The 27,614-nt window shown below is 45.1% G+C and overlaps 1 protein-coding gene across 3 annotated transcripts in view; it reads left to right on the forward strand.

The window, feature by feature from the left end:
• The window catches only part of HHAT (hedgehog acyltransferase), a 477,149-nt gene that overhangs the window by 153,086 nt on the left and 296,449 nt on the right, over window positions 1–27,614 (forward strand). For all 3 annotated transcript variants that reach the window (XM_088477541.1, XM_088477539.1, XM_088477540.1), the window contains exon 8: window positions 13,121–13,271. In XM_088477541.1, the coding sequence (XP_088333667.1) occupies window positions 13,121–13,271 (151 nt within the window). The remainder of the gene's footprint in view (window positions 1–13,120; window positions 13,272–27,614) is intronic.

Here is a 27,614-nt window from a genome sequence, read left to right on the forward strand (position 1 = left end):
TGAATTGTGTGCGCAGTAGCCGCACGTGCATGAACAAAGTAGTGCCAAGAGTGCGCCTGTGTCATAAGTAAAGGGCCGGCTGGCTTGACCGTTAAAGGGTGCTGTAACCCACAAAGTACACTCCAGTCCAAACCAAAAAAAAAAATATTTTCTGTGTTTAGCCGCACGTATATATTAAATCGATATAACATAAATGGAGGACCAAACTTTCTCCGATAAAAATAAAATAGAGAAAGAACAGGAACCACTTCCTCCTAGTGCTGAAGCTGCTGCCACTAGTCATGACATAGACGATAACATGCCATCAACGTCGTCTGCCAAGGCCGATGCCCAATGTCATAGTAGAGGGCACATACAATCCCAAATGGCAAAGTTCAGGAAAATGACCTTGAAAAAGACATTTAAATCAGCTGAAGAGAAACGTAAACTTGCCAATATGCCATTTACGACACGGAGTGGCAAGGAACGGCTAAGGTCGATCCCTAGTATGTTCATGACTAGTGGTTCAGCTTCACATGACGATGGAAGCCCTCCTCCCACTAAAAAAATCAAAAGAGTTAAGCTGGCAAAAGCACAGCGAAGAACTGTGCTTTCTAAGAAGATATCACAAATCCCCAAGGAGAGTCCAAGTGTGGTGGTGGTTGCGATGCCTGACCTTCCCAGCACTGGACGGGAAGAGGTGGCTCTTTCCACCATTTGCACGCCCCCTGCAAGTGCTGAAAGGAGCACCCACAGTCCACTTGCTGATATGCAAATTGAAGATGTCACTGTTGAAGTACAACAGGATGAGGATACTGGTGTAGCTGGCGCTGAGGAGGAAGTTGGCGAGGAGGATTCTGATGGTGATGTGGTTTGTTTAAATCAGGCTCCGGGGGAGACAGTTGTTGTCCGTGGGATGAAAAAGCCCATCACGGTCATGCCTGGGCAGAAGACCAAACATTCCACCTCTTTGGTCTGGCAATATTTCTATCCAAATCCGGACAACAACTGTCTTGCCATATGTACCATATGTAAAGGTGAAATAAGTAGGGGTAGGGAGTCAACCACCTAGGAACATCCTCCCTTATACGGCACCTGCAGCGCGTTCATAAAAAGTTACTGTCAAGTTCAGAAACTTTGGCTAAGACCGTAAGCAGTCCAGGGACACCTAAATCCCGTTGTCCTGTTGTATCCAAGCGCCTGCAAACCACACCGTCAACTCCCTCCTCGTCAATTTCCTCCTTAGTCAGGATCGGAAGTAGTCCTGCAGGCCATGTCACTGGCATGACTGACTCTCCTATCCGGGATTCCTCTGGAGGATCCTGCATTGCTACGCCTACTGCTGCCGCTGCTGCTGTTGCTGCTGCTGGGAGTCGTTCATCATCCCAGAGAGGAAGTAGGAACACCACTACTTTTACTAAACAATTGACCCTCCAACAGTCCTTAGCGAGGAGGATGAAGTCCGACAGCAGTCATCCTGAAGCAAAACGTATAACTGAGGCCTTGACTGCTATGTTGGTGTTAGACGTGCGTCCGGTATCCGCCATTAGTGCAGTGGGATTTAGACAATTGATGGAGGTAGTGTGTCCCCGGTTCCAAATCCCGTCTAGATTCCACTTCACTAGGCAGGCGATACCGAGACTGTACAGAAACGTCAGAAAAAGTGTCCTCAGTGTCCTGAAAAATGCCGTTGTACACAATGTCCACTTAACCACGGACATGTGGACAAGTGGAACAGGGCAGACTAAGGACTATATGACTGTGACAGCCCACTGGGTAGATGTATCACCTTACGCAGCAACAGCAGCAGCGTCACCAGTAGCAGCATCTCAGAAACGCCAGCTCGTTACAAGGCAGGCTACGCTGTGTATCACCGGTTTCAGTAAGAGGCACACCGCCGACAACCTCTTAGAGAAACTGAGGGAAATCATCGCCCAGTGGCTTACCCCACTTAGACTCTCCTGGGGATTTGTGATATCTGACAACGCCACCAATATTGTGCGGGCATTACATCTGGGCAAATTCCAGCACGTCCCATGTTTTGCTCACACAATAAACTTGGTGGTGCAGAATTTTCAAGAGGTTGTGACGCGGTGGAACTCAACCCTCTATATGCTTCAGAGGATGGAGGAGCAGCAAAAGGCCATACAAGCCTATACATCCACCTATGACATAGGCAAAGGAGGGGGTATGCACCTGACTCAAGCGCAGTGGAGAATGATTTCCGTGTTGTGCAAGGTTCTCCAGCCCTTCGAACTTGCCACACGTGAAGTCAGTTCAGACACTGCCAGCTTGAGTCAGGTCATTCCCCTCATCAGGCTTTTGCAGAAGCAGCTGGAGAAAGTGAAGGAGGAGCTAAGACGGAGCGATTCCGCTCGGCATGTGGGACTTGTGGATGAAGCCCTTCATTCGCTTTGCCAGGATTCCAGGGTGGTCAATCTGTTGAAATCAGACCACTACGTTTTGGCCACCGTGCTCGATCCTAGGTTTAAAGCCTATGTGGTGTCTCTCTTTCCGGCCGACACAAGCCTGCAGAGGTGCAAAGACCTGCTGGTGAACACACTGTCAGCTGAAGCGGAACGTGACACGTCAACGGCTCCTTCTTCATTTTCTCCTGCAACTGGGGCTGCCAGGAAAAAACTTAGGTATCCTAAGCAACCCGCTGGCGGTGATGCAGGGCAGGCAGGACCAAGTTTGGACATCTGGTCCGGACTGAAGGACCTGGCAACAATTTCTGACATGTCTACTGTCACTGCATATGATACTGTCACCATTGACAGAATGGTGGAGGATTACATCGGTGACAGCATCCAAGTAGGCATGGCAGACAGTCCATACCTGTACTGGCAGGAAAAAGAGGCAATTTGGAGGCCCCTGTACAAACTGGCTCTATTTTACCTGAGTTGCCCCCCTCCAGTGTGTACTCCGAAAGAGTGTTTAGTGCAGCCGGGAACCTTGTCAGCGAAAGGCGTAGGAGGTTGCTTCCACAGAATGTGGAGAAGATGATGTTCATCAAAATGAATTATCAGCTCTTCCAGGGAGACCAGCCTCCAGAAGGTACAGAGGGACCTGTGGTGGTGGATTCAAGTGGGGACGAGTTAATACTTTGTGAGGATGAGGATGTACACACTGAAGAGGGTGAGGAATCGGTGGATGAGGAGGATGAGGATGACATCTTGCCTCCATAGAGCCAGTTTGTGCAGGGACACATTAATTGCCAGCTTGTTTTGTGGGGGCCCAAACGAACCAATCATTTCAGCCACAGTTGTGTGGCAGACCCTGGCGCTGAAATGATTGGTTTGTTAAAGTGTGCATGTCCTGTTTATACAACATAAGGGTGGGTGGGAGGGCCCAAGGACAATTCCATCTTGCACCTCTTTTTTTTCTTTGCATTATGTACAGTTTGGGGCCTAGTTTTTCAAACTGCCATCCTGTCTGCCAATGCAGTTTCACGCCTAGATGGGTCACGTGTTTGTGCCGCCCACTCGTGTCGCTTAGCATAGTCATCCAGCTACCTCGGTGCAACGTTTTGGACATAAAAACACTATTGTGAGGTGTGAGGTGTTCAGAATAGACTGGAAATGAGTGGAAATTAAGGTTATTGAGGTTAATAATAGCATAGGAGCAGAAAAACCTACAAATTCTGTGATTTTAGCTGTTTTTATGCTTTTTTAAAAAAAAATACAGATCCAAAACACAAAACCCAGAACCCAAAACACGGAAGGGTGGTTTTGGCAAAACCAATCCAGATCCAAAACACGAAGAAAGATCCAGATCCAAAACCAAAACACAAAACACGAAAAGTGGCCGGTGCACACCCCTAATATATATATATATACGGTGCTATTTTTCAGCAGGAACTCGGGTCGATTCAGATCCGGACGCTAAGCTGCGCCCTCTCGCAGCTGTCAGGGGCCAGGTATGCAAATACCGCAAACGTACTGTCTGGCTTAAGGACGCCCTCTATGTTTTAGAGAGAGCGACGGCAGAGTGAGCGCACACCAGTATAAAGACGCCCACTTTTCTTTCTTAGCACACGTCATCTACAGGAAGTGTAGGATTTAATCAGTAACATTGACAGCCATCAGAGCTGCATGCAGCGCTTGAGGTAAAGCCTACCCCGCCGCAACCACTGCGATCACGACAGGCTGAATACAACCTAGTGACATGTACAATGATTCCTCCATGCTAATTATGGACGCCCATTAGACTCTGTTTTGATGCCCAGACACACCTGCGTTCGCACCACCACTCCCCTGTTCACAAGCACCTTCCCCTGTTACCACCCACAAACGGCACTATGCGTCACTCAAAGTAGTGTCCAGTCTGTGTATTACGAGCGCACGATTCCCAGACGCAGTGACTGGTTCGCGCATGCATATTTTGATGCATGCGCAGACGGGCGACAATCGCCCATAGCGAGCATTCGCGGCTTAGTGTCCGGGTCTGAATCAGGCCTTCGCTTCCTGAATCTCTCATTAACTATGATGTAAAATGTATTTTGCATACGATAAGTTTTATTTTAAAGTCCCTTTTGATTACCTTCTTTTCTAAATACTGTATATATGTATATATAATAGTGTTCCCGCTAGGCTGTTTTAGCGCGCCATGCCCAATTTGAAAAATTACTAAATTTTCCATGCCCTTTTAGCAGCGCCCCGCTAAAACAGACTGCCCTTAGCCTTCCCATGTGTGTATTCTAATGAGCACACAATTCTGTGAATTAGCAGCTCCACCATTTTGTGAGTGACAGCAATCCAGAAGGGCAACAAAATGGTATACTAGCACGAGTGGAGGAGGTAACAGGTAAACAGGTGTTTTGGGGGTGCAGAGGGAAAGACTGCTGTGGGGGCGGGCTGCAGGAGTGCGGGGCAGTGGCAGCAGCAGGGGTGCAGAGCAGTGGCAGCAGCGGGGCAGTGCACAGGGGCAATAGCGGGCGATTGAGCAGCTCACTGGTGCTGGGCATGCATTTAATATGTGTAAAATAAAAAAAAAGGATGTGTCTCCCCCGCCCCCCAATGCACAATCAGCCCCGGGTTTTTAACTGCCTGGTTGTGAAAATGCAGGGGACAAAAGCATAGGGCTCCCCTGTATTTAGCACAACCAACGCTGGGCTTTTCCGTCCTGGTTGTCAGAATACAGGGGACAAAATTACGTATGGGTCCCCTGTATTTTTCACAACCAGCACTGGGCTCAGCCGAGTCAGTCCTGGTTTTGGAAATACTGTATAGGGGACAAAATAAATAGGGGTCCCCTGTATTATCCATAACCAGCACTGAGCTCTTTCTAGCGGGGGAATAATGCCACAGCCAGGGGATTTCTTTCACCGGGTCCCCCGGCCAAAGCTGCCCAGGCCAGAGATACCTGGGGAGCTAGGGACCCCCTCAATAAAGGAGTCCCCCTCTCCATGGCACACCAAGCCTGGGCTGATAGCCCGGGGCTATCCCCGGCACCCCTGGGTGGTGTGTGCCTAAAGCACAACCAGCACCAGGCTTTTCACAGCCGGTCATGGTTGTGAAAATACAGGGACAAACTACATAGGGGTCCCCTGTATTTAGCACTACCAGCACCAGGCTTTTCAGAACCAGTCCTGGTTGTCAAAATACAGGGGACAAATGACGTATGGGTCCCCTGTGTTTAGCAAAACCAGCACTAGGCTCAGATTAGCCGGTCCTGCTAGCCAGCCCAGGCTGGGGATCCCTGAGGAGCTGGGGACCCCCTCAATAAAGGGTTCCCCCCTCCAGGGCACTCCAGGCCTAGGCTAATAGCCGGGCGCTATACCCGGCACCCCTGGGCGGTGGGTCAGGGTTAATTGTGTAAAGTGTAGTGTAAAACAATATTGTCTTTTGCAGGTGAACCCCAGCAAAACTTACCCACATCCTGGTACTTGGAGAACCACAAGTACCAGCATGCAGGGCATTATTGGACCTCTGGAACCTGTAGTCTACCTGTAAATAAAATATTGAAATAAACACAATTCACTTTAATATTTTAAAAGTTTATTTTACTGCATCTTCACTTGGGTGGGCAGCCTTTAAGCTCTTTTACGGGTCTGCTCTTTTCCGACGTCTTTACCTGGCAGGCGCCAACCTGCCAGGGCTTCCGTTGTCTTTGCCCGCTAGGGCTTCTGTCATCTTCGCCTGGTGGGGGTCCAATCCACCAGTGAGTTCCAACATCTGCTGGCGGGCGGCGGCCAATTTGCTCTTTTATGGGGCTGCCGCCCCTGGGCTACTGTCGTCTTTGCACCCGCCAGGGCTTCCGTCGTCTCTGCCTGGCAGGCGCCAACTCTCCAGGGCTTCCGACGTCTTCACCTGGCAGGCGGCGGTCAGTTGGCTCTTTTATGGGGCCGGCGCCCTAGGGTTTCCATTGTCTTCGCTTGGCAGGCACCGATCAGCCAGGGCTTCCGACATCTTTGCCTGGCCAATTCGTTCTTTTACAGGGCTGCCTGCTCGGACTTCCGGCATCTTCTTTCTTCGGGAGCTCGTCACTGCTTCCTCCCCGCTGGCGGACCGCCATGCCGCATCCTTGTGCTGGCTTATATAAGCCAGCCGAGAGGACGGGGGATCGTTGAGGCTCCATTTTTAAAATGGGATTAGCTGCTGAACTCTGCGATGACATCGTGAGCTGTGATTGACTCTTTGAATTAAAAAAATGGCGCTGAGGTGCCACTTTTGAATTGGGCACCTCTGCCGAACTCTGCAGAATGATTGGCAGGGACTGGATCCCCTTGGATCCAGGCCTGCCGCCAACACAGCACCCACCGCCGCTGGGTCCCGCCTCCAATGGCTGCATCTAAGCCGGGTCCCCGCCGCCTCCGCTTACGCCCTCTACCTCCGACGGCTACCAGCTGCTGCTAACGCCCGCTTTCTCCCCCAGGTCTCACCGCCGCTAACTCCCGCAAAGGAGCGCTATCTCTGTGCACCCAAGTGAAGCCACAGTACACCCCCTGCTGGAGGCAACCCATTCAGGCTGCGCAACAAGTTGAAGCTCAATATCTATATAATGGGGCATTTGTGAGGTAATAGTTTAAAAACTGTAACTTTCTCAATTACCTGAACCCCAAAAGCTCCTACCCTGGAAAAAGAGTTACCTAACAAAACAAACCCCAAGTCTAAATTCATCCTCTGCCCTGAGTTATGCTTTCTCAAAAATCCCTCATAGACTACAGCAAAAAAGTGATCCTAACTGAAAGTTACAGAAAAAACTGACAGTTTACACTTTAGATTACTCCCAAATTCTTATTTTTTTGCCCTGAAATTTGGTATGTAGCACTGAGCGACAGTTCTACCCGTCCATGCCAAATTTCAGCTTAGTACGTTGAATAGCTTTTGAGGTGTAGCCCCTTAAACACCATGCTCCCCTCTTCTGAATTCTCTATGGGAAACTTCTGTTTACTGTATTAGATTCAGCCTTAATATAAGGGCACGGCCGCTCCCTTATAATATACACACACACATATTCGAGTATACACACCGTTCAGCCACAACTTTAAAACCACTTACAAGCGGAGTGTTATAATTGCCCCTGTCAAGGGGTGGGATATATTAGGCAGCAAGTGAACACTCAGTTCTTGAAGGTGATGTGTTAGAAGCAAGAAAAATGGTCAAGTGTAAGGATCTGAGCGACTTTGACAAGGGCCAAATTGTGATTGGAAAATGACTGGGTCAGAGCATCTCCAAAACGAGAAGTCTTGTGGGGTGTTCCCGGTATGCATTGTTTATTACCTACCAAAAGTGGTCCAAGGAAGAACAATCAGTGACCCGGCAGCAGGGTCAGGGGTGCCCATGGCTCATTGATGTGGGGAAGGAAGGCTGGTCTCTCTGGTTCTATACCATAGAAGAGCTACTGCTGAAAAAATTAATGCTAGCTATAGTAGAAAGGAAAATAGAATAGAAAAGAATTTGGGTGGCGCTGCAAACACAATTGTACTAAATACTCAGTATAATAAATACAATATTTATTGCTTATAATGAGCCAAATGTTAAACTATAAAGTGTACTTTGAATAGCCAACAATAAAATCACTATCAACAGCACAGTATAAGAATAAGATGAGGGAATTTATATCCCTATTATATACCTGTATAAAATACACAGTGCTGTGGCTAGCTCTCCCGGCGCCCGGTGCAGGCCACTCTCCCTCCGTATGAAGTCACGTGGAGGGGGCGTGGCCTGCATCCGGTGCCAGGAGCGGGTTTTACAGCAATTCCTGGAGCATCCTGAGGTTGTACCGGGGTGCTGTAAGGGTAGCGTTGTGACCATCTGGAGTGTTCTAAAGACGCTCCAGGTGGCATTGCTGCAGAGATTCTGGAAGCAGGGTGCCGTTACAGGCACCCCGCTAGCCAGATGCAGGAGCTGTGGGTGAGTGGCGGTGGCGCCAACAGAGCTCTGCACTCCTCTGGTCACAGCCCTGAAAACACATAAATGACAGGAGTGCTCACCATACATTATTTAGGTCCCAGCCCCAGTACTTAGTAATAATAATGCCCTCAGCTGCAGTGAACCAATGGAGTAGCACACCTCTGAACTGCAACTTTGTATCCAAATTCAAAATTGAACATAAACTGTAGACAAACACTGTTTATTCAAATGGAGAGTAACCATAGAGTATAGTGCACACTCGGCAGAGTGTATAGGGTAACTTGCATGTAGCAATAATGTTTTCACCTAATTAAGGAACCTATATGGATCTGTATCAAAACGGGAGGTTTACGGATTGGTAGAACACACAATACATTACAGCCTGCTGCGTATGGGCTGTGCCGACACAGACCGGTCAGAGTGCCCATGCTAACCCTTGACCACAGCTGAAAGCACCTACAAAGGGCACGTGAGCATCAGAACTTGACCATAGTGCAATGGAAGGTGACCTAGTCTGATGAATCACATTTTCTTTTACATCATGTGGATGGCTGTGTGTGTGCTTTGTTTTCCTGGGGAAGAGATGGCACCAGTATGCACTATGGGAAGAATGCAAGCCGTCGGAGGCAGTGTGATGCTCTGGGCAATGTTCTTCTGGCAAACTTTGGTTCCTAACATTCATGTGGATGTTACTTTCACGGTACTGGAGAGAAGGGGGCAATTGCAGGGGTCCCATGGGATGGTGGTTCGGGACCAAATAAAATTATTTACGGACAAAACCAGTGCTTGTGGCTGTCCATAATAAAATGTGTAGAAGCCGAAGCCCAACCCTGTCCACCACCACCACATAAGTGAACCCAAGGATGACATATAAGCACAATTTACTTACTTTTATAATTTTTTTCTTAATTTCTCAATAATAAACTTTTGGCCTAGGGGTGCCATGAAAAAAAAGTTGATGCTCTCTAGAGCATTGTGATTCATGAAAATGAACGAACTATTGCCATACATTGTTTTATAGAAGAAAATATTAGATCAAAAGTCAGAATGACTATCTCGATAACATGCTCTAAGCTACTGTGCGCTAACGTATTTCACTATTGTTCAATCTGCAGAAATTATGCCATGCCCCCAATCAGCCCAAACCATGCCCCAATCCCTTTATATACCTTTTTCTAAGTAGGTCATAACTAAGAAACTAGTGACTGTCCGGAGTTATGATATTGTTATATCACTTTTGTCTGATACAGTGTTTTTAGAATGTCTAATCTTTTAATACATCCTAATATCATATATAACTCGCAGTAATATCGGTGTAGCTTACATTACTAAGTGTCCTCGCTGGGGGCTAAATTACCCAACTATTGTCATAACGTGGTATTTTTTTTATCTCATTTAAATTCATACACTAATAGAAACACTACAGTAAAAAAATAAAATTAAACAATGAGACCTAAGATACCTTTAGCTAGAAGCTTTCCAAATTGTATTTTAACAATCTTATAGATGACAGAAATGACAATAGAGACTACTTGAAGAAGCCATTGTTGCTTCATGAAAGTACGCTCTGAATATCAATCTAAATGGTAATGAGATGCAAACAAAGTCATCTATTTGTGGGGTGTTTTCTGTCCTGCATCATTATGATAAGAAGAAAATGATAAAATGTTTGGCATCTGATACGCTGTGAAAAACACAAATCAGCCAACCTAATGGCATTTTACAGAGAGCGCTGTGCGGATCGTACCTGCAGAAGACAAATATTAGCAGAGAAGGCAGATGATTGCTTCCTTAATGCTGTATTACTAACGTGCTGAACAGTCACATTCTTGCAATTTATTATTGTTGTTCGCAAAGTCAGCCCTTTCTAGGCATCAGTGTTGTATATCTATATGGAAATGCAGGATATACCTGCAGGAAATACCTCTATCACCTTTGTCACACAAAAGCTGCCACACAGCACTGCTAGGCCTTGGGTCTTTGGACTGTTTCGTTAGAGGATTAGGGTCCTCTTACCCTCTAACCTGAAGCTAGCTGGGGGGATCAGGGGCTAAAGGCCAGGGAAGTAAAAAAGATGTACCACTTAAAAATCAAAGTTAGTGTGGGGGTTCTAATAAGGTATTGGAGGTTTCTGTTTACAGGTAGAGAAGCAGAAATTTGCATAAGCAACTGGAAGGTGATGGGTGGATTGAGGGCATGGCTGTACTGTACCATGAGGTATAAGGTGGTTGTATATATACAGATACAACCACCACAACGGTAATGGCATGGGGAGCAATTAAATTTGATGTTTCTAGTTCCTGCTGAATTGATCGGCTGCTTCCTAATGGATAATGGTTTAGCCCACAAAATGAGCAGTGAATATAACTTGCGCCAATCAAAAAGGTCAAACGGAGGTTATATAGCTCTAGTATATAGCTCGAACTTTTGGAACTCAACCAATAAGTTCCTGGAAGATTTCTTTCTTCAACCTTTAGTCTCAAGGAGTGTGGGATATTTTACCAAAAAAATAGGAATTCACAGTATACTACTTTCCCATTCACCCCTGCATTTCTTAAATTCTATCTCATAATATTTTATATTTTGTTTTTAGTATTTTTTGTCCTTATTATAATACTTATGTTAGTTACAGTTATTTTATGCTTTAAGATTGAAGTCTCTTCACCTAATACATAGTATTTTTTTTAGTTATGTTGATTGTCTCTTTTTAAATTGGGAGGACCATCCCTAATTGAACATTGGGAACTCCCTGGCACTCTAGGTTATTTAAGTTTTTATACCTCTCTGTAATAAGATAACAGGACTTTATTCCACTACTATTAAACTGGCGGACATTGGGATTATAAATGAATGCCCAAGGCAAATAACATATTTATAAAGGGTGAGTACGATCCTGAAGGATTTCTTTGATCCGATTCACCATATGCGACAGTAGACACTTTAGGCCTGATTCAGCAAGGAACGAAGTTGGGTATACACGTCGGTCGATTAATTCGCACTGCGTGTGCATCGCACCGTGCACGAGCCAGACACTGCGGTCAGAATTACGTACGTAGAGTTTACGCTGACTGTGTACAGAGCTATTGACAGGGCCGTTTGCGGGTGGTAACGGGGGGGGGGGGTCGGGCGAACACAGGTGTGCCAGTGCGTCTCAACGCCGTTGCATGGGCGTGCATAACTGATCCACTGCGATAACAGACGCCTCCTGAGTACTCATAGCGTGCGCAGAAGTAAGCAATTTCTGAGTGAAGTCTGGACTTCCTTAACTGTGCGTATGGGTCTGATGTTACCGATTAATTTGCTATGTTGCCCTAGTATACGGATGTGAGTAAGGGGAAGTGGGCGTCCTTATGTCAGACTGCATACGCAATGTGAATGCACACATTTAAATAGCACCGCTGATATTCGCAAATGCGGTGCGGACATATACGCAGTCTTGCGTTCCTTACTGAATCAGGCCCTATGTTGTTTTTCCTGTAACACCTACCAGAAGGTTTGAAAGCCACCAGTGCAATCTGCAATCACCAGTGGGTAATGGTGCAACATTATCCAAAGGTCAATTACATTCAAGAATTGGTGAGCATAGATCATATTGAATGTATGTTTTTGGACTCACACAGTGTACACTATATTTGTTTTTCTCTTTGTTTTTTTGTAAAATAACCCACGCATCTTTAGCCCATAAAATGGCTGCCACCAGTGTGTGGGGAGATGTATCAAACTTTGGAGAGAGATAAAGTGGAGAGGTTGCGGAAAGCAACCAAACGACTTCTAACTGTTATTCCATAAACTGTGCTAGATAAACGGCAGATACTGTAGAAGCGGATTGGTTGCTTTGGGCAGCTTCTCCACTTTTATTTCTCTCTTGGCTTGGTACATCTCCCCCACAGTGATGTTTCCCTAATCATATCAATATTATTTACAGTTAAGGCAGATATAAAGAACCAAATATTTTAATTGTCACTTATTAAAAAAGGAGGAAAGTATCTTAAGAGCTTTATATCTGTTTATAAAGGCTGTGAACAGAGGGCCTGATTCAGAGCTGGACGCTATTTGCGGACGGTCGTTCTAAAAAAGGTGCCGCATATATAAATTGAGCGCTCGCTCTTTGCGGTGTGTTGACGCCTCTATGTCTGAGCGAGCATTCGAAAAATGCGCTCACTATTTTGTAAAGACGCCCCTTTGCCGTTCGCATCACACGTAATCTCCGGTATTTATTAGATTAATCGGGAACATCGAAAGGCATCAGAACTGCTCGCAGTGGTTGTGGTAGGATTTTTTTACCGCTATCACTGCAAGCAGTTCAGGCTAAAAGACAACCAAGTGACGCGTTCGATGACGCTCCTTTACTAATTATGCACTCCCATTAAACGCCCTTTTGACCGTTAGGCACGCCTGGTTTCGGATCTCCACTCCCCTGTTTTCAAGCACCTTCCCCTGTTACCACCCACAAACGGTACATTCTGTCAATCAAATTAGCAGCCCCTCGCTGTTTTACGAGCGCACTATTTCCGACCGCATTGACTGGTTTGCGCATGCGCATTGCGACCCATAAGCATGCGCAGTTGTGCAAACATCGCTCAGAGCAAACGACCGGCCGCTTACGAGCGAGTTTAAATCAGGCCCAGAATCTTTAGTGTATAAGGAAATGCTCTCCTCCTGGGCACCACTTCAGAGACTGCCTAACTGTACATTCGTCTTTAAGTCATTGTATTTTACTACACTTACTGTTAGCAGCAAATATCCAATTTTTAGGATGTGCTTTTTGTTTTGTCTTTTAGGGGGTCTAGCCTTAGCTCAGGTGCTATTTTTTTATGTGAAGTATTTGGTTCTCTATGGACTTCCGGTGCTTATTGTGCAGTTGGATGGTCTGAATGCACCGGCGTTACCACGCTGTGTCAGCACAATGCACAGCTTCACTGGCATATGGAGGTTGGTGCTTTTATTTATTTATTTAATAATAATTATTATTTTTTTTGAGCTACAGTGGTATAATTTTATTTAGTGCATTACACAGAATGAGAACATGGTTTCCCTTGTCTGTTGAGCTTTTCATCTATTTTTTGTGCTTACAAGAGGGTGGTAAGTTTTCCACGTCTACAAAAGTTCCCATATAATATATGAATTGTTTTAGTTATTTTACATACTTGTAAACACTTCATACAGTAATTGCCCAATTTGCATAAGCCCTATGTGTACAGGTACAGTTGGGAGGCTCATGTGAAAACAGTGACAAGAGTTTGCAGGATTAAAATGTATGAAAACCCAAGACAGTACTGTACTACATGTTCATCAATGATTACTAGTTTTCATTGCGTATATCTCTAAAACTTTAAATTACATAATTTGTTACATTTTGGCTGCTTGTTAACAGTACAATAAAACACTCTGCAATCTCAGAGTGAAGGCATGCAAATAATTCACCCAGCTGTCATCCACACATTACCTTCGTGCTGCCCCTGAATACCCTCATGTTGTTTGTTCATCCCACACTGTAGCATAGACCTGACATCACTATGGCCACCATAGATAAAGGATAAGGTGGTAGTTCATGTTGATAACATGTCTTCTTTTAAATTTCATCTTTTTCACAAGTCTTGAGTCACTGATGTACCAGCTAATATAAAGAGTATTCTGCCATACTCTACTATATTCATTCTGCTGAATATATTACCTTAATTAACTTTATTTGGTTTTGGATATTCTATTGATTCAGCGAACATCTCCTGGAGCCACTCACAGAAATTAGGCAAACTTCAGAATTGTAACCAAAAGTGTTTACTGTTTCGGAGCCCTTAAGACAGACTGCCGGTTGTGGAATCCATCTTGTTTATTGTACACAGGCAATTTTGTATGAACATCTTCTGCAACTTCACATAACTTTTACATACATGACAGATCATCAGAAGACAGTTACAATGTGGTGCTTGTGGGAAAACAATGCATAGTTAGTTGAGGAAATACATTTGATATTGATGGTAGAGGATGAAGAACAATCCACCCTTCTTGTAACTGGGCTCTTGGAACCCAAAGACAGGTACCTTTCCTTCCTCTCCCTTGTTCCAGCATTTCTGCCATCCATTCCTCTTTTGTTAATTTATATAGTGATACAATCAGTGCATTGGCTTCCAGTATTATCTCTTTCCTTAATAAAGCATGATTCTATATCTTCTGGACCGATATCCAAGCGGCCAACAGAGAAATCTCTTGCTCATCACCAATGATGTTGCACCCTGGCTTACTGGCACCCAGCTAGCCACAGTCTCCAGCTCTCAGGCCAGAGAAAGCTTGGGCGTGCTGTTACTGGGGAACAGCAATACTGTCAAGTTACTGACAGAATTTAGCCAGAAAGTTGGACTTATTTCTACAATTCTAATACGAATAAAAGGGGCACAAAAGATTTAGTGACAAAATGGTAAACATTGACAAAGAAACTGTTAGGCAAGTTTTGCATCAAGATCTTAACATTACAAAAGTTTGTACTAAGATGGTTCCAAGGCTTCTCACTTCCGAGCAGAAAAGAAAATCGAAAGCGAATTTGTACAGACATTTTGGAACAAATTCAAGTGGATTCACATTTTTTTAGATAACGTTATTATCTGTGATGAAACATTGGTCTTCCAGTACTATCCTAAGACAAAACGCCAGTCTATGCACTGGAAAACACCATCGCCAACAATGAAGAAAGGACGTCAAAAGCAAATCCAAATTCAAAGCCATGTTAATTGTTTTTTTTTATATCAAGAGTGTTATTTTGGAAGACTGGGTACCAGAAGGCGCAACAGTGAATCAACATTACTACAACATTACTACAAAAATGTTCTAGCAACTTTGAGGTAAAGAATCAGAAGAAAGAGGCCGGAGTTGTGAAAAAATTGTTTTATCCTCCATCAGGACAATGCAACAACGTACCAGCCCATACAGCTCTCTCTGTGATGCAGTGTTTGGCTGAGAAACAGATTGCAGTGCTAGAACACCCTCCATACTCGCCAGACCTAGCACCATGTGACTTCTTTCTTTTCCCTAAAGTCAAATCTGTACTTAAGGGAACCCGTTTTGCATTAGTTACAGAGGTATACAAGAAAAACTATGGTGCTGTTCAGATAGCTGACAGATAATGAGCTACAGTACGGCTTTGACCAATGAAAATAAGAATGCAGCAGTGTGTGGATGCACAAGGCAGTACATAGAAGGGGAACGGAGTTAACATTTACTTACTATAATTTATGTTTAAATACATTATCAGTTTCATTATTTAATAGCCATACCTCGTAAACGAAAGGCAAGTGACACCTTTGACGTTAAATAAAGGAAAGAATGGTAAATAATTTATATACCAATAGTATATATAGTAATACATATGGGGCGTTGGAGACACCCATGAGATATCTGGACAGCCACACTCTTTCTCATACTTCGGGGAACCATCAACACAAGATGGAATGTAATCCCACATCCGCCACGTACGTCTGCCGCCACCAGTCGCCAGAAGTTAGCACGCTCAGCACAGATCGCCCGTTGATGATCGCATGAGCCCACCGACCGATAAGTCACTTAGCCCTGTGTCTAATAGTTATGTGTGGTCGCGGCCCCATATCCGCACACTGCCGCTCACAGAGGAGTCCTCTCGGTCCCGGCAGTGGAGTGGTTACAGCCGGCACACACCATGTACAGCAGAGGACAGTTACCCCAGTAACACATACCACAGTGAGACAGTAATTATCTGACCACACTACCATCACTAGCGGTTGGTCCCAGGTGTTAGTACCTAGCGGAAAGGCCCCTGATCATCTCCAGAGATCTTTACGGTGGCACCTCTGGTAGTGGTGAAGCTGGCCCTGGATGGACCGCGGCTACTGCAGAGCTGGTGTTCACCGCTATACCGAAGGAGGGAATAGGGGTGTAGCCATTCCAAGCATAACATACACATAAAGTACTTCTTCACCAACAGTAACTGGACATACCCATGAACTGACAAGTGATTGCTGGAAGGTCGGATATAAACATTCCTGATATAAATTATATACATCTATTTATATCCCATACAATTATTCCATTTTAATCTTTCATCATAGTATCTTTATTTATTTTTATTTAACTTTTTAAACCCCCCCTCTTTCCTTATTTTTAACTATATTCTACATGCGCATGATTTTATAATTTATAATTTTTTCCTATTTTTGCTCCAATTCCCACTCACTCACCCCTGTGTCAGTGCCTATTACCCCTGTCTTAATTATTTCACTTAGATGTGTTATACTGTAATAGTTAGAGTGCAGTGATTATAATTATTATATTTTAGACCTTAGACTTATGTTCCATTAATTACTGCACTAGTACAATGTGATCTTTTTATTGAATAAATTACAGTTGTTATTAGAATTCTAATTCGCTTTATTGCACTTTATACAAAGATTATTGTATCAATGTAGGGAAAGCCACATGATTTTGCATGCAAGATGGTTGATTACGAACATCTTTTAAGCTACAGCACATATGATTGAGCGCTCATTGGACTAGCACTACCGTGTGTCAGTTTGTTAATATTAACATAGAGGTGAGTGGTGATCCCACCAGTTTAATCATTAGTCTGAGGAAGAGAGCGCACCTGATCTATAATTGTCTACATATGCAGATCGGCCGATTGTTCAGCACTGTGCATGCATATGCACCGCAGGCGTGTCTGTCCGTTTGAACGCAGTTGCATAGGTGTGCATTAATTGTGATTGCATACACAGCTTGAGTACTCACTGCGTGCGACGAGACTTGCAGTTTCTGCTACTGGTCAGACCTTCTGTGCGTGACGGGCCGATGTGCTTTGATAGCACCGTTGTATACGCAGGACTGCGAGGTATTACGGATGTGAGAAAGCAGTAGTGGACGTCTCTATGCCGGCTGAGCTGTGGCAGGCATTAGCATATTTCCGCAGTTGCATTGCGTATGATTACACAGCTAAGAACGCAGTTGCGATCTGTACTGAATCAGGCCCTCTGTTTGTGTTTTGTCTTGTTATTAATCAAACTTGAATTGCAACCTGCATTTGTACTGCAGCAAATATCATTTGTTTTCAGACTGTATTAACCCTTAAGGACAAGACAGAGTGAAGGGGTGGGGGATAGGATTAGGAGCAGACAGACCGAGGAGCAGCTAAAAGAGGTGCACGGACAGACAGAGCAGGGGGTGGGTGGGAGGCAGACTTTGTCCTAGTTACTAGTATATATACTGTATAATAGAAAATTATTGTTATATATCAATATTATTGTTTCTATATATAATACTTCCCATAAGTCTGCAGTGTGGTGTCGAAGTTCCGCATATAACAAAGATACACAAGCAGACATTGCTATGTGCATAACACGTCAAATATCACACGGTAGGGCTTACAGATGTTGGAGATAAGGAAAGTTATTATATTGGAGGGAGTAGTTTGCAGGGAGTGGGCATGATTAATGTGGATGTGAAATAATAAGATATCATTTTGGTGTGTGGTTGAGTACTGAGGGACATGAGAAGGGTGTAAAAGAGAGGATGCTAGATTTTAGTATCAAGTACTTTGGATTATGTTTCGTAGCTGAGGTGAAAAGTGTATGGTTTGTGAAACCTATGTTGAAATTCCATTTTTACCTCTGGTAATAGTGGTGGCTGCTGACCTGCTCTTACTACACATTTTAACCCAGGGTATGTGGGCAATTCCCCCACAACCAATAACCAGATTTCCAGGGACACTACTTAACCAACACAACCTTCTATTAAACATGCAAACAAGTTAACTATCATATGTAAGTCAGCTATATGTATATAGGCAAAGTACATAAATACATATAATTCTATGCAGAAACCACCCACTTTCACCTATTCACCACACCAAAGTGACTGTTATATTATGAAGGATTAGTTACTTTCAAAGCAGTGTTCTGTGAAAAATGATTGTTAAGATAACTCCTTGTGGCTGGAGTGACACATGAGGGGCCGCTGCAGTGGCATGGGGGCTGCAATGACACATGAATGTGGGCTGGAATGGCAAGGGAGGGGGTTGGAGTGACACATGGAGGCAGGCCCGGCGACAGGGGGGGACTAAGGGGACACCCGTACCAGGCCTCGAGGACAGGAAGGGCACAAAACGGGGCTGCGGACAGCAGTCGCTGTTCCAGCCGGTGGGCGCCATAGCAGCCGGCCAGCCCCAGCTCCAAGTCCCTTGTAGCCTGGCCCGGGCAGCACTGGGCTCTTCCAGGTGGCTCAGCTGCAGCCCGGGTCTAACATTTACGCAATGCGGCGGCGTGACGTCATAGCTCACGTCACCACATGTCATGCATGCTGCGGTGTTGAGGGGATGGTAGAGGAATAGGGGCTGCGGAAGGGGAAGATGATGGGACCCGGATACGGAAGAAGGTGAAGAGGGCATAGGGAGCTGATAGGGGCTGGTGGCAGAGGAAGAAGGTGACATCGGCTGGGGGCACAGGAAGGTGAAGGGGCAGAAGGTGACATGGGCTTGGGGCAATAGGTGACATGGGCTGGGGCAGAGGAAGGCGATCGGGGCTGGGGATAGAGGAAGATGAAGGGACAGAGGAAGGTGATGGGGGTTGGAGGCAGTAGGTGACGGGCTGGGGCAGAGGAAGGTGATGGGGGCTGGGGATAGAGGAGGATGAAGGGGCAGAGGAAGGTGATGGGGCTGGGGGCAGAAGGTGACATGGGCTGGGGGCAAACGAAGGTGAAGGGAGCTGGGGGTAGAAGGTGACATGGTCTAGGGGCAGATAAAGGTGATGGGGGCTTCTGGGCTGAGGATCGTGATTGAGAGGCTGAATTTCAGGAAGGTGATAAGGGGTTGACGACTAAGGATGGCTGGCTGCAGACACCATCCCTCCTACCCCTGAGGCATCCTCAGCACTGTCATAAAGAAGACCTTGCAAGAGACGGTAGACAAGAACTACAGCCTGCATCATCAGTCAGAGAGACAGTGTGGTAAGTCATAGTGTATTTTTACTTTATTTAAAGGCTGGCATGTCTTTCAGTTAACATTCTCATGCTTCACATATCAGACATGTAGGAGAGGGATGTGCGGGATCGGGGGTGGTGGTGAGAAGGTAGGGCCCCCAGAGACATCAGTGTACCGGGCCCCGAGACTTCTGTTGCCGGTCCTGTATGGAGGAGCTGAAGTGTGTATTATGTGAATCTTGCTTTTTCAATGTATTTTATGTGGTTCTGGATTTCAAAATGTATTTTATTTGGATGTGGTTTTTAAAACATATTTTATGTGGCTCTGATTTTTTCAATGTATTTTATGTGGATTTCGTTTTTTAAAACGTATTTTATGTGGATCTGGCTTTCTCAATGTATTTTATGTGGTTCTGGATTTCAATATGTATTTTATGTGGATGTGGTTTTTAAAACATATTTTATGTGGATCTAGTGTCAGGATTTAGCCTGGTATCGGCCGTTACTCACTGTGGCGCCGGCTTCCCCTGACTAGCCGTGCGTTCAGACGCCAGGTGCTGCAGCGGGTGACATGCTGAGTGTTATCCCCAGGGTCCTGTTGACTTCCATACAATGCTCCATATCGGAGTTCCCGCAGCAGCAGTCATGCGCGCAGCCATATTGTCTGTCTCACCTGACCAGACCCTCCACCAATGGTAGCCTGGTCACCTCTCAGCTGACTCTCTCCTCCGATGCCTAAGGGTATAAAGCAGGACTCTAGGAAACAGGAAGTTGCCTGAACAATTTCTTTTCTCCAGTAGCTGCTAGCTTCGAATCGCTGTTCCAGGCTCCACACTGTAGTATCCTCAGTACGCTTCACCAGTCTCTGATATTTTACTTCAGTCACTTCTGCTGTTCTCCAGTGCTATTCAGCATTGGTCACTATCAATATTCTTCAGTGATACTCAACATCAGTCACTTCAGTTAAATTGAATATCAGTCGCTACCTGTGATATTCAATATTGGTCACTACCAATATTTTTCAGTGATTTTCAACATCAGTCACTTCAGTGTCACTACCAATATTCTTCAGTGATAATCAACATCAGTCACTTCAGTGATATTCAACATCGGTCACTACCAATATTCTTCAGTGATATTCGACATCGGTCACTACCAATATTCTTCAGTGATATTCAACATCAGTCACTAACGATATTTTTCCAGTGATGTTCTACATTGGTCCAACATACTTCAGTATTACCAACATCAGTGATTACCGATATTCACCATTGATGATCTCCAGCCACTCAGTTGTCTTCTTATCTCCCTGTCACTTGCTCATTGGGCGCAGCTAAAACCCATATCCCAATTGGAGGGGTCACTGGTGAAAACCACCAATGAGTTATGGTGCATACACACGTAGTGATTTAAAAGGAAGATTTGAACAATATCGATATCGTTACCATTATCTTTCAAATCGTTCTTTTAAATGGTCCCTACCAACTTACCGTCGACCAGCGATGCGCGACCACGTATGGACGATAGCGTTATCGTCCATCGGCGGCGCATGCCGGTCAACTTGCTCTATATCGAGCAAGTTACTATAGGGACCCGTGATCGACGATCGCGGGTCGCTATAGTTGACGGTAAAGCTGGTGGTGTGATATTGATCATCCAGCATACCAGGGAGAGTACTTAACGATCGCTGACATCACTGACCGATCGCTACGTGTGTACGCACCATTAGACTCCGCGCCTCTGGTCAGGTCTCATCAGCACCTGGAATTAACCGACGAGGAAGTCGTATGTACTGTACTTCCGCCTCGTTTACTGCTGCCTCCCCACCTGGACACCCTGACTCCCAGTCCTCTGGCTGGAAACCTCAAGGGCCAGGTCGTGATAATCTGGCTTGTTTCTGTGTATTTTATGTGAACTTGGCTTTTTCAATGTTTTCCGTATTGCTCTGGCTTTTCTTTCACTTCAACAGTGAAAAAGTCATATTGAGAAGATTATGTAAATTGTGTATTTTCAATGTGCTGGGCTCGCCCCCAGCGTGACTAAAAACGGGGGTGTGACACAAGGTCATGCTCCTGCAAATATCATACCAAAGGCGTGCGCACAAGGCCATGCCCCATTTCTGTGCGCATGCATGGTATCGGCTCTTTAACTTGCCTGCAGATATTTTTTGTCTCTTTGCCTCTGACTGGTTGGTCACCCCTGGGATAGAGCAAGTCTACAAATGGCTGAAGTTTACAATGTGAACTTTTAAAATAACGCATTTCTCGGCTGTAGCAAACACTGTTTCTTCAGTGAGTGCACTAGTTACTTACAAAGTCACAGATGACTTGCCCATTGTCAATGCTTTCCTTCCTAATGAGGAATGGGGGCTCATATTCCAGTCTTTAGGTCAGAGGTGGGCAATTATTTCAGCTGGGGGGCCACTAAGCACTTTTCAGTGAATATTTGAGGTGTGCAAAACACAAAGAAATACCATCCAGTATAATATTACAGTTATAAATAATATTTCCTGATTACTTACTATTATAGGGGATGTAACAGCTGGGCCACGATGAAAAAATTCTGTAATCTGCTGCCTCTGTCACGCAGTCAGTGTACACCACGGAAATTGCCTGTAAGCGTGACTGTGTAGTGGGGAGCATACAGCTGCACCTAGCGCTTCAATGGCGCCCACGGTTCGGAGATACTGTAGCACAATGGCAAGTAGTTGGTCTGGCCGCTTGTCATTGTGCAGTGGTGAGAGGCAGCGGCTGTACTTTGCCCACCTCTTCTTTAGGTCCTTCCTGAACTACCATTAATTACAGGAGATGACTCTATTATACCTTATATATAAGGGGGACTGAGACTTAGTAATAAGCTTTCCGAAGTTCCAGACTTCGTTTTACAGAGGGACACAGCTTGACCAAAACAAGGCATTTCCTTTACACAGTGCTGGCTGACTTCTCTACTTACACAAAAAAGACAAATTACAAGTGCACAACTCCCAAATTACTAATTATATATAATGCATTTTTCAATGTTTGTTATGTTTGTATGTTAGGGACCTACCCTAAGAGGTTACCGTGAAGTGGTGGGTAGGCCCATAACCTTGGCCATGATTATGCTAAAACCTCTATTTATTGCAAAATTTTATTGCAAAATATATTATATATATATATATATATATATAATTAGTAATTTGGAGTTGTACACTTGTAATTTGTCTTTTTTGTGTCTGCAATAATAGTCTCAACAAGTAACACCTCCCATTATATATACTCAGGGTGTGCAGTCTAGGGTCCTTTTCTATATTCTCTACTTACACGCAAGAACTGTGGGCCTGAGCGCTCGCGAGTGAGCCGATGGTGTGCTCTGCGCACGCGCTGCGTCCGCACTGCGCGTGCACAAGCCCCGGAGCGAGAGAGAAATTCTCTCGCTCCGTGGCTCACTACGAAAGCGGCGGCTGGTGATCGACAGCTTGCCCCGTTTTGTAGGCGTGGCAGGGGGGTGGCTTCACAAATGGAGGCGTTCCCATGCGAACGTCTGCCGTTTGTGGGCAGCCCACTGACATCATCAGTGATGTCAGTGGGAGAGCTTCCAGCTCTATTAGAGCCAGAAGCTCTCTGGGGCTTGCGGCCACGAGACCCTACCACAAGGGTCTCATCGCACGCCCCAATGGTAGCGATGGTCTTGACCATCGCGACCATCATCCTGGCCGCTCGCAATAGCTGTGTGTGGTCACCCACAGCTATGCGAGCGGCCATGAGGCTGCACCAAAAAAAAAAAAAAAAAAAAAGCCCAGATTCAGAGCTTCCTTCTCTGAATCAGGGTCTGTGTCTGAATAATTATTCTTTCTACTGCTGTTTCTCTGACATTAGTGCAAGGACGTGCAGTCAGGGTAGAACTATGGTCCCCTGGTTCATATGGTGTCTGCATCTACCAAAATGAGTGCCCATGATTGGTGAGCCTGATCGCCATGAATGTACCTGAATACACCTGTAAACCAGCACTTCCCTTCTCTTTTTCTTCAGTCGTCTATTGTATCACCAGCACTTCTTGTATTTCTTCTGATTCTTTTGTTCTAGTTCTAGCTACAGTTTTAAATCTGTAGATTACATCCTCAATCCCAATATTTTCGGTTACTAGAAGTTAACTTGACTATCCTGACCTTTACTGGATATAGCCCGTAGTACTTTGCACATTGATTGGAAATTGCAGCCAACATGTTCGTTGTTTTCTAACCTTGAATGGACAGCAATTCCTGGAAATTCTTTCCTCATCCATGGGAGTAAAGATTGAGATTCACAAAGTGTTTCTGTCAACGCAAGCTGAATTATATGTCAGGGCATGACTCTACGAGTTTCAATGAGTCTGGCCATCAGGATATTCACCAGTAGTTTTACTGTGTTACAATTCAAAGTCACTTTGATTTTGAGAACTCATTAGTCTATAAACTCTCCAGCTTTATTCTAGTAAATGGACTGTTGTTGCTGTCTGACCTTCAGTGACATTGGTTATACACATCATACACTTCCAATTAATAACATGAGAAACATAGCATGCTTCCTATGGGGAGACAAGAGGTGAAGCAGGGTGAGAGGGTTGTAATTCCAGTCTAGCAAAGATATTAACAGATACCATATTCTCCATCTTTGTGGTCCTTAATGAGCTATCATAGGCATGCAAAGAGATTCTATAAACGTCACCCTCTGTTTACATATCAACATATTAATATAGTTAGAATTTGAATTACAAGTGAGCAGTAGCAGATTATGAGCATTTCAATAATTAGTATTTATTTTATGAAATGCTAATGCTTTAGTTCTGTAATATAGGCTTTGATAGATTCGGGCACTTTAAGGAGCACTGAGCTATTCACTGAGGTATAACAAGGCATATGGCAGCCTGCATGAGGCAAATAATGTTGGTTTGTAAAACTGGCAGCCATATTGGTTGTGTAAGTTTTGAGACCTGTCATAACTTCCATACTTCCATCTTTGTTTCATTAGTGTACCTGCCACATCCATACTTCCATTTTGTGAGATGAGCCAATATTTATAAATATGCAGCCACTAGAAAGCAGTGACATCACTGAGGTATGTGATAAGAAGTTACTTGGTGCAGTGATGTCACTAATTCATAATGAATGGAAAGGCTGCATTTTTGGTAATGTTGGCTCACAAAAAGCTACCTTCTGGTTTGCATCAGCATCATTATTATCTGTAATTTATATAGCACCTTCCTAGAATGTAGCACTTTACAGAGCATATTTAATTATCCACAACAGTCCTTGTCCCAGTGAGATTTACAATCTATGGGCTCAATTCTATTCTACGCGATGTGAATAGCGCCGGGAGTGAGCTCCCGGAGCTATTCAATACACCACGCTGCTAAGTCCGACTAAGGATTTCTTCTCGCACCCCGCTGGGGAAGCGAGCAGAAATCCGAGAAAAGTTCAGGCGCAATGCTGTTTTCTGCCCTTAGCGTTGGGAAAACAGCATCGCGCTGGAAAGTTTAGTCGGAGAATGCCCGTTCTTGCACCTAAACACCCTGTTTAAGGCGCAGGAATGAGCCTTTCCTGACCTAACTTCGCGCAGAATTGAATAGCTCCGGAAGCTGATTCCCGGTGCTATTCACATCATATAGAATAGAATCGTGCCCTATGGGTCTTATTCAGTGTGCACTGCTGGACGCAGACTCCTGATGGTTGGGAATCTGTGCAAGCAGCTGACCCGTACTGCGCATGTGAACGCACGCAGAGAGGCAGCAGACTATCAGTGATTGACAGTCTTCTGCTGTTTGGGAGCGGCGATGGCCTCAGTTTCCGTGTCGTCGCCGCCCTTGGGAGGAAGGGAAGAGGCCAGGCTCCCTGTCGGCTGAAGGAGATTTCCTGGCCTCTTTCTCATCTGCGGCGGTTAGCTTGCGTGAACCCATCGGTCAATTAGCCGGCCGATGTTCATGCAGATTATCCGATGCTGCATTGGACAACGCAGCTCGGATAAGTAATGCACAGGAGGTGTGATGCTTCCTGCTGCATTACCATATTTACAAGGATGGAATTTCAGCTTTGCAATTCCATCTGAAGCTGAATCAGGCCCTATGTTCCCTACTACTTGAGCACACTCTAAGGGTTTATTTTGTCCAAAGTCAGGTAACCTACCAGTATCTCTTTGAAGTGTGGAAGGAAATACATACAAACACCATGCTGGTAGGCAACATGAACACTTTAAACAACAGTAGAAAGCACAGCGATGGTTGTGGTTCTTTTTACTTAGTCAAGTATATTTTATTGGTTTTTTAATAAAAAATGAGAAACAACAAACCAAGAATACAAAGGTAGAAAAAGAGAAACAAAATAAAGATCACATTGTCATATACACAAAACATGATGTGCGGCTATGCAACTGTACCCCTATTAACATAGGTTGATGTGTACCATGGTAAACATATTTTGTGAAATGTGGGGAGAGTTCCTTTAGCCGTATACAGAAATAACTCATGATTAACACTATCATTGACCAGTGAGATCCAGCTATGAATAGGAGGATCCACTCCCAACCATGCCTGTGCTATAATAACTTTAGTCAGGGATAAGTTAAAATATTAAACGATTCTTCAAGAGAGAAACTAGAAAGACAAATAAGTGGGTCAAGGGGTGGCAAAACAGGTAAAGTAATACCGACACAGGGCCTGATTCTGTAAGGATCGGAATTGCAAAGCTGCACGTAGGCTATACATATATGATGTATGCACGCAGGCAGCTTTGCTATTGCGATCCTTGCAGATATGGTAATGCACAGGAGGCATCATGCCTCCTGTGCATTACTTAACCAAGCTGTGTTGTCCAACGCAGCATCGGTTAATCTGCGTACCATCGGTCGGCTGCGGTGACCCATGGGGTCATGCAACCGGCCGCCGCAGTTTAGGGGAAGAGGCCAGGAAATCTCCGTTACCCAATGGAGATCCTAGTTTCTCCCCTCCCCTGCAAGGGCGGCGACACGCCTCCGTTTCGGGAGACGGAGGGTATCGCCGCCCCCTCCTTGCCCCCAAACAGCAGACTGTCAATCACTGACAGTCTGCTGCCAGTTTGCGTGCGGCTTCGCAGACCCGTTCTGCATATGAACAGAACGGGTCTAGCGCCTGCGCAGATTTCCAAACATCGGGAATCTGCGATCAGCAGTGATGTGCACTGCTGAATCAGGACCACAGTCCCACATCTGATTCCAAAACAGGTGCACAGCCTGGCATTCCTAAAGGAGGTGCCAGAAAGTGCCTTAATCGCCCCACATCTACAGTATGAGGAGTCTGCAGGAAGCCCCATACTAAAAAGACTGCACGGAGTGTAAAATATTCTATGAAAAAAAAATTGTACCTGTTGGTACCGAATACAGGCAGTGGCATCCCGTGTGCCACCAAGCATAAATGTCCACTGTTCGTCTGATAAAGTCCCCAAGTCAGCATCCCATGTAGGTCTCAGGGACTTTTCAAGGGCAGTAGAGGAAGAACATGCATTTAAGGTGGAGTAAAGAGCAGACACCACTCTATGGGTGCTGCCAGAAAGCAATACATTTTTTACAGGAGAATCAAGAATAGGGGGAGGGGAATCTCCGAACTGGGCACCCAGGGCATGACGAAGCTGCAGATATTGAAACAGAGCAGAATTAGGCACCCCAAAATCAGATTTAATCTGATCGAAGGTTTTAAGCAAGGTGTCCTGATATAAGTGACCAATGGCTCTATTTATTAACATTATTTTTACTAAAATAAAGTGAAAAAGGGTGTTTTCACACCCTTTTCACATTATTTTAGTTTCACCTGTAGTTATTACAGGGCAATTGGAGTAGAATTAGTAAAATTCTACTCCAACCCCCAGTATCACTTATTTTTAGTAAAGCAGATCGCATTTCCCATAATTGTAATGGGAAATGTGATCCGACCATAGTTACTAAAAATAAATTGTAAAAAAATACCGGGGAAAGCCCTGTGATAATAACGCCACCTGGAGGTGGCGTTATCCAGGGTCTCCCCCGGTTGCTGGACTCCTGCCCTGCTCTAACAGGGAAAGCAGAGGCGGGAGCCGGTACCAGTAATCAGCTGTGTGGTCTAAATAAACCGCAAGCTGATTGCTGTAAAAAAAAGAGAAAAAAAATTTGAAACATTTTTTTTTACTTACCTGACTCCAGGGACCGGTGATCGGGCCTCTGGTGATGTCTCCTCTCCGGTCAGCTGGTCTACCATAGTGCCCTGCTGCCCGGTCATCAGGTGATCGGGCCCCAGTGCAGTATGGGAGATCACCTGATCGGGAAGCCTGGAGAAGATCACCGGAGGCCAGGAGGATGCAGGTAAGTGTAATGAAGGGAGGTG

This window comes from Taudactylus pleione, unplaced genomic scaffold (assembly GCF_031769625.1).
Source record: "Taudactylus pleione unplaced genomic scaffold, aTauple2 ptg000201l, whole genome shotgun sequence".
Taxonomy (NCBI): domain Eukaryota; kingdom Metazoa; phylum Chordata; class Amphibia; order Anura; family Myobatrachidae; genus Taudactylus; species Taudactylus pleione.